The sequence below is a fragment of the Oppia nitens genome, unplaced genomic scaffold (assembly GCF_028296485.1).
Source record: "Oppia nitens isolate AA-2021 unplaced genomic scaffold, nextdenovo-longstitch-racon4-pilon3 scaffold28_pilon_pilon_pilon, whole genome shotgun sequence".
NCBI classification, from domain to species: Eukaryota; Metazoa; Arthropoda; class Arachnida; order Sarcoptiformes; family Oppiidae; genus Oppia; species Oppia nitens.
The window spans coordinates 503,257-517,500 of NW_026533208.1; the positions used below are offsets into that span (position 1 = coordinate 503,257).

At 28.2% G+C, this 14,244-nt stretch overlaps 1 protein-coding gene across 1 annotated transcript; it reads left to right on the forward strand.

The window, feature by feature from the left end:
* Positions 1-4,149: 4,149 nt before the first annotated feature.
* On the forward strand, positions 4,150-8,032 carry LOC128954638 (basic helix-loop-helix neural transcription factor TAP-like; the record flags this gene model as incomplete). Its single annotated transcript, XM_054300240.1, has 2 exons — positions 4,150-4,194; positions 7,199-8,032. Coding segments are annotated over 2 exons (879 nt in total), but the record flags the coding sequence as incomplete, so codon positions are not given.
* Positions 8,033-14,244: the final 6,212 nt, after the last annotated feature.

Sequence of the window (14,244 nt, forward strand, 5' to 3'; positions counted from 1 at the left end):
TCTCTCTCTCTCTCTCTCTCTCTCTCTCTCTCTCTCTCTCTCGTTTGTCTGAGGATAGACATCACCATAAATATGAGTCCATATATATATATATATATGTTTGGGAGACAATTTTTGAGATAACTGTTCTCTTATTATTATCAGTTTTTTTGTGTTGTTTTGGTGATACCATTCCTACATAATATAATGTTATGTCACATCTGTTAGGAGTAATTTGATGGCAATAATGATAATAATAATAATAATAATAACTATATCTAGAAATTTTCATTGTCATCTAAATTGTCGACAATTTATATAACAATACACTGACAAACATTGACACACACACACACACATACCTATCTTATAGGACTAGTTGTGCCTTTAATTTTCAAACAAATTTCAATTGTTAGCCATACTATTCCCATTCATTCAATTAATTTCATTGATTTGGTTGCTTACGTGTGTCGACCCTTCAAAGAGAGAAAGAGAGAGAACCCTTTTAGACGACTACATGTCCTATCTATCTATGACATACTGTACATACAATTCATACTGTATACTCATCAGTATGACTATCTAGGAGTATGACTATCAGACAAGTAAACCCTATCCCAAAACTAAGCGATTGATATCACATATCTGTACCAAATACAACCCAACCCTATCTCATATTATATGTATTATATTCAATATATTTGTAGTGTATTTTATTGGAGTACATAATAAATAAAAAGAGAGGGAAACGCATATTAAAGTAATTACCCCTTCAGTTGGTTTGGCATACCGTCTCTTTAAAAGGGTTTGCAAATAATAATAATAATAAGTTTTTAAAAATATTTTATTTTATATATGAGAACTAAAATTTCATACAAACGATTGGTCTCTTCAAAGTCGATGTCGAAGAGAGAGAGAGAGAGAGAGAGAGAGAGAGAGAGAGAGAGAGAGAGAGAGACGGCTCAGTCCTAATCAAACAGCACAGTGTTTCATATACCGTATATATTGTACCGTATATTATATAATATGTGAATGTACTGTATTGTATGTGAATATATATAACAAGTATTATTATTATTATTATTATTATATATAAAAGACATACCTTTCCTTTTAATGGCAATTATTTTCAATGAATATTCTAAGAAGTTCTCAGAGAAAGAGAGAGAGAGAGAGAGAGAGAGAGAGAGATCAGGCATTTAGTATAGAAACATATATATATATATATTAAAGCTTTTAGAGAGAATATTTAGGGCGGACCTAAAAACCATAGCACTGGCACTAGTACTGGGTGTTTATGGTGGATCGGTAAAGGGAGTGGGGGTCGACAGTGTAAGTAATGGGACATTTTAGGAGAGTCGCGTGTATACTAAAAGCTCCGACATTGCAACAACAAAAAAAGTGCACTGATTGTGAATACCGTATATATATATATTCTGTATATTTGGGGACCTGTATATTACTGAGGGGAACGACACATTAGGAGGCGGTCCTCCATACGGACATAGGGGTGACACGACTATAAAAGGTTGTGCACAGGACTCATATTAGACTCACATTCAAACATACAGTTTAGTATATCACACATACACTATCATCAGTGAAACTTCAAACGACAACGAGAGGTATAGTTGTGTGACCTCCAAGTGCTCTCTCTCTCTCTCTCTCGCTCTTTTACATAGTTATGCTGAGCTATATATTTATATGTATTGAATGTTGAAGATTTTTACATAATAGTGTCCAACGAAAACTAAAATATTTATATATAAAAAAATCTATATACCAATCCATTAAGCACACCGTCAATAAAATATAGTAGCAGTGCCTCATCTCTCTCACTCACTCATACCGTTCCTCAACACACACACACCTGCCTTATTCAAGTAGGCCTGTGCTTCCCATAGACTTTCGGCAGCTAATCGTCAGAGCAATCGTTTTGATCCATTTATTCTGTGTGTATGTAAAGAGACTTTTTTTGTTGAGAGCCTCTCTGACTATATCAAGAAAACAGAGGAATTTTACCACTTCTTTGACATAATAATAATAATAATAATAATAATATATTGATATAACCGTCACTATTATATTTGCAAAGTAGAAAAAGGTGAGTCGTTTTTATTCAAACAATTTTCAATAAATATCTTATATTTTTAATAGTATTGTATATAAAAGTTTATATTACTGTATATATATATAAACTTTATGTATATTTTTTCGTTTTGTTTGTCGATATACTGTATTTATATTTAAATTATATATATTATATATAATATACTGTATATATTATGTATTGAAATTTTTATTGAAAAWTCTATATATATATATATAATTAGCATTTAGTGATGCAAAGCCTGATTATGTTAAATATTTTTTTATTGTGATTAAAAAATAGTAAAAAAATTTAAATAAATATATGTTTAGATAGAAATCATAAATGTATAACTGTTGTAAAAAATAATACCTGGATAAAATTAATTCTAGAAAATATTGAAATTTTTATAAATATATAGTTTATTAAAAGTTTTTTTTTAATATAAATAGTATTTATTATTAAAGTATTAGTATTATTATTATTAACTAAAATACCTATACATTTAATAATAATAATGTAGTTTAGAYTGTTTAGTACTTAGAAAAAACTATTCAAATTTATTCAAATAACCAAAAAAATAAAAATAAAAATAAAACTTATATTACAAGTGTTTGTTATATTTATTTTCCCCAAATATTTTCTACAAATATTTCACATAATATTTATGTCAAATATAATGGTCGTAAAAACTTGTCGTTTAAAAAATTTCCTTTATTATTATTATTTACTATTTCAAGATTTTTCAATTTTATTTTTGGTATTTATTTTATTTTCAAGATTTTTTTTTAATGTCTCTCTCATTTTCATCTCATACTGATTCACATACACAACAGTAGTGTTTTTTGAACATATAATTGACAAATATATATAAAGTTTGTGATTATTATTATTATTGTGAGACCAGTAGTGCCGTATCGGATGCTTAAGAATTTATGGTACAGAAGAGCAATGAGAGAGAGAGAGATTGGACTGAATTGTTGTGCAAAATGCAGACAAAAACACTCAAAGAATTGCTTGTTGTAGTGCTCTCTCTCTCTCTCTCTCTCTCTCTCTCTCTCTCTCTCTCTCTCTCTCTCTCTCTCTCTTATAGTCTTTCTCTTTATCATAGCTTTTGTTAAGACATCGGTCGACACACTCACACACATACAAAACACGGGACACGGACTTCTTCATACTATAGCACACCTATAGCTTTCTATCCCAACACTTAAAACTGCTAACTAAGCCCTCCGATGGCTGTCCAATACAATTCCCTTCCACACGGTTTACCCCTTTCTTGTAAATCACTTGATTGTGATTCAATTGGATCCGTCGTACGGCTCTAAAGATTGTATGTGTTATATACAGTATAGTCTCTATATATGTATTGTGTTTTGTCATTACAAAAGATTCCTTTTCCTCTATTTTTTCAAAATTTTATTTTTTTTTCTTCAGACTTAATTCAAACCTTTGTCAACGCAAAGAAAATAATAATAATATAAAGAATAATAAGAAAATATATATTCAATATATCATTAATATTTTTTTTTTGAAAAAATAAATATATTTTTTTGAAAAAATAAAATAATCATTCATTTAGTTAGTTTTTAGTTGAATAAATACTGGTGCAAAAAACATCATTGTTTTCAATAAATTATTTCCAAAACATTTAATATATAAAAAATATTTTTGTTGTTTGTGTGGTTAAAATCCAAGAATATTTTGATAGAGTATAGTACTATAGAATATATATATAGGTATTGCAAACAATCAAAAATATTATTATTATTATTATTTCACATATGAATCAAACTATAGTATATACCAGGGTTAAGCAAGGTTTTGGATTTTAGGGGGGGGTAGACCGGGGTAAAATTTACAAAATTCTCAAAAAATCTTGGGGGGGGGGGGGTATTGGGTGGGGTAAGATTTTTATTGCATTTTTAAACGGCAATTTTTTCAAAAATCCAAAATCAGGGGGGGGGGGGGGGTCTAGAGAAAATTCCCTAAAAATTCCTTAAGTTCCCGAATATACCCATGTAAATTCAATAAAATTCCCACAAGTTCCCGTATAAATTCCCGGGAAAATAGGTAAAATTTCCAAAAATATAAAAAAAAACTTAAAAAACTTAAAAATTAACAAAAATTTAAATTTTAACAAAAAATAAATATTTTTTAAAAAAATTTTTTAAAATTAATAAAAACTTAAATTTTAACAAAAAAAAATAAAATAATGTATTTAAGATTTAAAAATAGTTGATAAAAGCATTAATGATACACTATGAGTTATTTTTAGTATTTTAATAATTTTTAACTTTTAACATAATTAATTTTTTAAACAATACTTAATGTTTATAGTTTGTTATATATTTTTATTTTTATACAAATACTGACTGAATACTACTTATTTAACTCAAATTTCGTTAAAGTTTAATTATATTAAGTACAAAATTGAAAATATTTTTAAATTTTTTATTTAAAATTTAAAAATTATTAATAAAAACATAAGTATTTATTGTTTTATTAACTTCTTAAACTTATATTTAAATTGTAATATGATTACTCTTTTCAACAAATAGGTAATTTTTAATTTTTTAGTTTATTTTAATTAAAATAATGTTATTTTTTGATGACTTTTAACGTTATTTTAACTATTTTTAATCAATAATTAGATTTTTATAAATATTAAAAACATAAAAACACTTACTAAAATAGTATCAACTAAAATTAAAATTTTTATAAATTTCAAAAAAATTTTCGGCGCCTTCGGCGCCGAAATTTTAGGGGGGGGGGGGTCATTTCTCCTCGTTTTTAAGCGACAATTTTTTCAATTTGGTCAAAAAGTCTGGGGGGGGGTAAAATCCCAATTTCTCGATCTTAGGGGGGGGGTATTTTGGCCTTACCCCCCCCCCCCCCCCCCCTTACTTAACCCTGAGTATATACCTGTATATTGTTATATATATATATTTGCATAGAAAAAATACCTAAATATATAGCACATATATATACATTAAAAAAAATGCTACCAATCMCTCTATACGAGGTACAGGTCCTATCAATCTTAGTCCCATTTTTTCTCTCTTGAGGTCTATTGTGATAATTTTGTGTGTGTTGTTGTTGAGTAACTTATACAACAAAAATTTATATATATATATATATATGTATATCAATATACTTTATATATGTATAATATTTAAGATTTTTAAAAACTATATATAAATATATATATATATAAAATATTTTTTTTTTTGATGAATCCCAGTGGGGTTCCCAACAACAACAACAAAAAATCGTGACCTCTCTGTTTTGACCCAACAATTGACGACAACAAAAATTTTATTGAATAAATCTTATATCTGAGCCATCGATAAGATATTGAAGATATGTATAGATATTGTGATTGTGTGTGACGTATAAGACATTTGAGAGACATTGGATTAGACGTGTAGTACCTCTTCTTCGACTTCGTTGTCGTCTTTTTATTCTTCTTCTTCTAGTACTTCGTCTTCGTCTTCGTCTTCTTCTTAGTCATTGATTTTCAATGGTTCTCATCAATGATTTTCAACTACTCTTTTACATAGATTTTTCGATACATTTTCAATGAATGAATGACTGAATGAATGAATGGCTCTTTCATTATACAGTATATACGGTATTGTTTGAGTAAAAGATGGATCGAGAATAGGGATCAAAAGGGGGAACAGGAATGTCGATACACTGATATATACTCTATTTTAGACTAACAATAAGATTTCACCCATCGGTGAGAGAGAGAGAGAGCAATTGAAGGACAGGGAGATATAGTGAGAGAGAGAGAGAGAGAGAGAACATAGAGCACATAGAGGGGGGTTGACATCACACTACAGGTCTTTCAGAGAGAGAGAGAGAGTACAGTATAATCAGCACACGTAGCAAAAGCTACAGTATTTATCAATATATATATTCTGTATGTACTGTAGAGTTACTTTTTTGGTAACAAAACGTTACTCTCTTATATGTGTGTGTGCATATTGGGCACTGTTACCTATTGCTCTAGTAGTAGTTTGATTGTCATAGCCATTCATTCAAAATCGCTGTATATACTGTATCTATAATGTAGGTCTGAGCGGAGTTGTAAACGTTCAACACTATTGAGGAGCACATAAATGTCGAGCACCGATACCTATGAATGCAAGAGAGAGAGAGAGAGAGAGTTTTCTTTTAATATCCGGAGTTCTTGCTCTCTCTCTCTCTCTCTCTCTCTCTCTCTCTCTCACTATATATATCTCAGGTATATATCTATAAGAGATGTATAGTTAGTGTATGTGTGTGTGTGTGCAGTGTATTGAGTCAAATGATGACAAGTAAAGGACGGCATAAACGGTGCACTACTACTACTACTACTAATCCATGGGAAACACTGATAATATGCCGTACATGTCCTCAAAGTTTTTTTTCTTCAAGACATCCATTCAAATCTATTTTTTCTAATATATATAAAAAAAAGTCATGCAAAACGTGGACAGTAGTGGTGATACCCGTGTTTAGTATGTAAGGGACGGTCACACAAAACAACACAAATACGCGCACAAAAAGAAGTCGTTTAAGTCTCTCTCTCTCTCTCTCTCTCTCTCTCTCTCTCTCTCTCTCTCTCTCTCTCTCTCTCTCTCTCTCTCTCTCTCTCTCTCTCTCTCTCTCTCTCTCTCTCTCTCTTAAGCAATCACTTTGTGCTCTAAAAGTTTTTTAAGTCTATTGTATAGCAAACTACTGTAGATATCTATATATATATATCTATATATTATATATATTTAAAAAAAAAGAAAAAAAGTTTTTTATTATTATTTTTTTCTATTTATTATTTCTATCAATGGATAAGTTGAAGAAAAAATAATAAAAGCAATTTAAAGCCATAAAAATTTTTTTTTTGTGGTTCATTGCAACAAATTGTTGCATAAAATGTCCATTTTTTACACCAAAAAATTTTTTTTTTATTTTTATTGTTCACTTATAACTATTAGGTGGTATTGTTAGGCTAACTATTTCTTTAGTATTATTATTATTATTATGATTTTTTTTGTGGTCAGAACTTGTCATAATTTTTTATTACTATTTTTATTTTTAGTGTAACAATACATTCAACAAAAAATACAAAAAATAAAATAAAATAAGACGAAAATGACAGCCGAATCGTTTCGTTGCCTAACAAAAGCCTTTGAAAATGTCCGCCATTTTGCCGCCGCGGCCGCCGCTATGACTCCCGTATCGCTTATTGGCGGCGATTCTGACGATATGGACGACGAATTTGACGACAACGAGTCGTACGACCGAAGTAGCAGTGGTTTCATGAGTATCAACGACAACGACAGCTCGGATATGGATGCGGACAACGACGACGACGACTATTCGCTGACATCGCCGCCGCCGATGACGGCCAACAATATTAGCAATTCGTCGACAAAAGAAAACGATATGATGTCGTCGTCRTCATCGGTATCGTCGCCGACCAATACTATGTCGGCCGAYGGCGKCGAYGATTTGGACAACAGTTTAAGATCAAGAAAACGATTTCCGAAATCCAGAACCCGAGCCCGTAGTCCGACTGTTGTGAAAAAAATTAAGAAAAATCGCCGAATAAAGGCCAACGATAGGGAACGTAATCGTATGCATATGCTTAACAARGCRTTGGAAAAGCTTCGTAAGGTTTTACCTGCCTTTCCCGATGAAACCAAACTGACCAAAATCGAGACCCTGAGGTTTGCCCACAACTATATCTGGGCGCTGTCCGAAACKGTGAAAATGTTGGACTCCCGTGACATTACTGGCCGAGACTCGACCAGTAGTAGTGCTGCTGCCGCAGCCAGACTGTCCTCCTCACATCCGTCCAATCATCAAACAACGATAATACCACCGGAGCTGATGGTAAACGTCAAGATTGAAGACGGGTTGACAGCTAAGCAACTAAATTGTGTGCAAATAGTTTCACAAAAAGCAAACATAAAGTGAAAGTTTTAGTTATTATTATTATTTTTTGTATTATGTATTTATTTATGTGTGTGTGTATACCGTCTATAACTTATATCAATGCAAAACAAATATCAATTTCTCAATGAAATCTTTGTAAAACTTTTTAAAATAATTGTTTAGTGTGTKTGTGTGTGTGTGTGTGTCTGTATATACTATATATAGTATGTTAGGGGACAGTAATGTAACCAACAATTATTATAACAATTCAAAGAGAAAATAAAATAAATAAATAAATCGATGAACTACTGGTCACTCCATATATATAGTACAGTACTCTCGTTAAACAAACCCATAAATCTTAGGCCAGAAAAATAAAGACAAATACTTTATGCAAATAATATATATACAGTCAATCACAAAATTGGTGAACGAGGTTTTTTAAGTATAACTAAATAATTAAAACAAATAAATAAAATATATTTTATACTATAGTGAGGTTTGATGGAACCGATATATTAATATAGGTTTTGGAAAAAGTTTGGAGCCTGGTGATTTTAGAATCAAAAATTATCATATCTCTAAAACTATAATAGATATTTGAAAAATTTAAATTGGATATGAAAAGTATTAAAAAATAATTGGACACGTGTTTCAGGATTTTTAAAAAAATTAATCAATTATTTAATAATAATTTTTTAAAAATTATAATATTGCAAATTTATAACTATTTTTATTTATTTTATAGTTAGAAGAGATATTTAAAAACATTTTTTTTCAATAATTTTTTAAAATATTTTTTTCTATTTATAATATTTAATAATAAACAAGTTTTTAAAGATTATAAAATTATTATATTTATTATATAAAACTAATGTTATTTAATGGAAATTTTAGTGAAAATAGAATATATTAATATTTTGTATGTCCGTCGTTATCGATGACTTGTCTCAGTCTATTTGGCATTGAATTGATGAGACGAATAAAATACTGGCGATTCTCTGATAATGTTAGGTGAGCATTCATCAAAACCGTCCAGAGCTCATCCTTATTGCAAATCATTGGCTTTTCTGCTCGTGCCATATAAGCATTCCACCAACATGCTCAACTGGATTGAGATCTAAAAATATTTTATAAATATTTAATTTTTATTAATTTTTAGTTACCTGGAGAACATGGCGGGTGTGGCATCACAAGGTCTTCAGGATTACCCAGACCACTTTCTTGGATCCATTGTTTTACATAATTGCTGTTATGTGTGTGATTGTAAAAGAAATTTCCCTCTTCAAAGTGATCATTAATGTAGTGAAGCAAATATTCCTCCAAATATTCCACATACTCTTCTTTGTTGAACTTATCAACGCGTTTAATTGGACCCAAACCATAAAATGAAAACCTATTAAAAATTATAATTATAATATTTAATTAGTATTATAAAATAATTAAAATTATATTTATAAATGTTAGTAATTATTCATACGAAGCGATAAATCCAAATGTTTGTCGTGTATTACGAGTGGTTACAGTGATATTATCATTGGCGAAACGTTGTCCTCGTTGCCGATAAACATAGATTTTCCCATTATCACTGGTATCAATGCCAAACTCATCTATAAATATCACTCGGGACCAGTCATCAAATGTCCAATTGATGAAATCATTATAATTATCTTTTGTTGCGATGATACTATATCGCTGTTTAACAACCGCAACACACCTATTAATGCCTATTAAATAAAAACAAATAATAATAATTTTTATTTTTTTATATGATATACCTTTTTCATTAAGTCTTCGATATAACGTCATATTAGAAGCAACTGAAATGCGTTCATTAAATGACAACCCCTCTTGTTGTCGCCATTCTGTTAATGGTTCAAATCTATGCTCGAGGGCTGATTCAGCAATCAATTCGTCGTCTTCTACTGTTGTGATACGAGGACGATCGTCCTCATCCATTTTTCTCCATCTTTTGAATGTTGAAAGACTGATGTCTTAATAAAAAAATTATTAATTAATTTAATTAAAATTATATTATTAATAACTTACTAATCCGATGCATTATCCGATTCATTGTTTCTCCGGTTGCACGAAATCTAACAAACTTTCTGAATTTGATCTCAGTTTCGGCTGAAACATGTATGTGATTTGTGATCACTTGTAAAACAAATTGAAAAACAATCACAGTTTCAGTTAAACAATGTAAACAAAGATTGAGTCAACAATAATTGTGTTTGTATTCATTCATTAATTATATCATTCAGTTACTACATCATTCATACATTACGTTTATTAATTAAATTTGCAATATTATAATTTTTAAAAAATTATTATTAAATAATTGATTAATTTTTTTAAAAATCCTGAAACACGTGTCCAATTATTTTTTAATACTTTTCATATCCAATTTAAATTTTTCAAATATCTATTATAGTTTTAGAGATATGATAATTTTTGATTCTAAAATCACCAGGCTCCAAACTTTTTCCAAAACCTATATTAATATATCGGTTCCATCAAACCTCACTATAGTATAAAATATATTTCATTTATTTGTTTTAATTATTTAGTTATACTTAAAAAACCTCGTTCACCAATTTTGTGATTGACTGTATATTGTACAGTATTTTATATATATATAAAAGCCAAACAAATTTCAAGCCAACCAACCGATCGACCGACTGACCAAAAGTCAATAAAATACAATAGTTTTTTGTGTGTGTGTGTGTGTGTGTCCGCAAACTACTGGTCCTATCCTTTATTATTATTATGATTATTATGATTACTGTATTTAAATATTATCAATTTATATGTAAATATTTAATATCTATAAATTATTTTTGTCCAAACATTTCTTTTTATTTTATATATATATATATTGATAAAAAATTTTTTTTGTAACTTTCAATTGTTTATTTTGACTGACCATCCAATATATCACATTGTATTTAAATATATATATAATTTATGTTAAAAAGCATCACATATTATATATTTTTRTAACTTTTTTTAAAAAAATTRATAATCTATTGATATTTATTGATATAGTATATAATTAATATAATATATATATATATTTTGTTATGACAATCAGATTAAGACCATATAAATTATATGTAAATTAAACATAAATAACTATTATTTTTTTWWATATTTTTGATACAATTTATATACATATTTGATAACTGTAAAAAATTTATGGTGGTTGAGGACGGGTATGTTTAAATACCCCCGGTTCTCCACGCTATACCCCCAATGAATTAATCAATTGAATACCCTAAATAAAAGTTGTTATTTTTTATTAAAAAAAATTGTAAATTTTATTTTTATTATGGCATATATTATAGTATCATTTTTTGCAATACTTTAATATTTTTTTCATTTATAGCAACAAAAAACTATTGTATTAGAAATAGAAATTATTGATTACAACTAAACAATAATATCAATAATATAGTAAAAGTAATAAATTTTAGCCGAAAAAAAATCCCAAATGGGAATTACAAACAAATAAAATCTAGATTTTTATTATATATATATATTGAATGAATTGAATAAATAGATCGTTAGGAATATACAGTATATACTGTTTATATATATTTGTAAGTAATTATTAATGATTTGGAAAAACACTTTCAACCAAAAATAGAGAGAATATTTCATTAGTTTCTATAGATTTATCACTTTTATATATTCAATATATATATAACAAATTATAATTCACTTTAATTCAAATATACTATATATATATATATAATATATTACAATATTATATAATATATTGAAGAGAGAGAGAGAGAGAGAGAGAGAGAGAGAGAGAGAGAGAGGAGTGTCAAATAAAAAAATTTTTTTTTATTTGTTAAATACAACAAAAAACACAGGGAAATGAAAAATGAATTTAAAAATCATATTATTATTATTTTCATTATTATTAGTTAGGAAATACCAGTCATTCAAATTAGTAGTTCATATACCATAAGCTGATATATACGGTATAGTAATATATATTATATATATATAGTATGTATGGACTCTAGAGTAGTAGAGATTGTGGTTTTGCCAGAGAGTTAGGTAGAGAGAGAGAGAGAGAGAGAGAGAGAGAGAGAGAGAGAGAGAGAGAGAGAGAGAGAGAGAGAGAGAGAGAGAGATGACAAACAATAGAGTTAACAAATTACTGCATATTTTTATATACAATTGTGTTTCAATGTGTCCTCTCTTTCTCTCTCTCTCCTAAACAAAATGTGTCCCTATAGTGCCAGTGGCACAGTAGGGCACCCCAAGAAATCATACCAAACCAATAGTACAGTACTCAAACCTATTGACTAGGAAACTGACAAATACAACACACAACAAAACACGACCAGTCCATAAGCACACGTGCGGAATACGAGCTCAACACATCTATTGCATATATATATATATATATATATATATACTGTATATATATGTATAAAAAATAATAATATATCTTTTCTAGTAATATATATATACAGTTTTGTATATATATATAAAAGAGAGAAATTAAATGAAATGCAATGCTTTTCGTTACTGAAGTACTATAATATTTATCAGTAGAAAGAGTAATATATTTTGATGAGTCAGTCAGTCAGTCAGTCAGTCGACTGGGTTTTCTGTAGATTTTTTTTTGTGGATGTTTTATATATAATATATTATAGTCTAGTAGTAGTAGTAGTAGTAGTTGTAGTGTTCAGTCAATTAAGCGTAAAGAATGGGCTTCAATGATAATAGTATAGTCATACTGGTGTGGTAATGGTGTAGTAGTAGTCAGGTTTGGTAGTCATGTACTATTTGCTGGGGTAGTCACCATCTCTATCCGACATCCCTGTCCCAATCTGTATATTCACTAATCATTATATTCATATTATTCTCTGATTTCAAAGTATCTACTTTAACATTGTATATACAGTACAATGTTATACTATATATGCTGTATATTACATGCATACATGTGTGCTCCCGGTGCTCTCGGTGCTCCTGTTATACTATACTATACATATATACACATTTGTAAATGACATACAAGTTGCAGGTGTAGTGTTTAGTGTAGTTGTCTTTCAATAGAAATATATATTGAATATAATTTTTTTTTAAATATTTTATTTCATTTTATGTATATAAATAGTTTTTTGGGGTTTTATTGTACAGTAAGTATATTTCATATTTCCATATCAAATGTCATCCCCCATAAAAACATTGGTTGATTTTTATCTGGATGTACTGTACTATAAAATTATTACAAATAATATATAATAATAATAATAATAAATTAACTGTCATTTCTGTTTCATTGAATCTGATGGCACAGTAGTTGTAGTAGTAGTCATCAAATTACTATAAAATTATAGCACTTTTTTTATTTATTATCATTGCAAACACGCGTTCAATATATTTAAATATAGTATGGGTTTTGTATTGTTGTTAATTGAATAGTGAACTGATGTCCGGACACGTGTGTTAYACTGCAAACATGTTTTTATATATACATTATATCTAATATATACTATATATATATATATATATATATATACGTATAATTGATATGTATATCAATAAAATTGGTTACAATTTCCTGAAAYGTGTTAAACCAAATCGATTTGTGTGTAAATATAAGTGTGATTTAATAATAATCACTAATTATATTGTTTATTATCAATCAATTATATATACAGTATATACTGAATAATGTTTGATTGCTATTTATATACTGTACAGCTATATGTATGCTTAAAATACTTTTTGATAAATATATTAATTTATATATTTTATATAACTGTATATAAAAAAATATTTTACATATTAATATATGTTAAATAAAAATAATTATATAAATATTATAATAATTTCTTTTTAGATAAATATTATGCCTTTATTTTTGTCGCAAAAAACGCCTCTTATTTTAAGTATAATAATAAGAGAAAAAAATAAACATAAAATTCTTTAGGTATTATATATTTAAATCATAATAAATCTCTCTCTCTCTCTCTCTCTCTCTCTCTCTATTGAAAAACTTATTGCTTTTAAAAGCTTATATAGATTTTTTTTGTTTGTGTCTGAAACGATAGTGAAAAGTGAGAAAAAAAAACTTTAGTCCACATAATAACTATTAGCGACCTTTTTATACATAGCGTCCCGATTATACCCCACAGTATATTGTGATGTAAAGGCGATGATTATAAAAGAAAAATAATAGTAAAAAGCAATTTATATATAGATTTCTTTCACTAAAGAGAGAG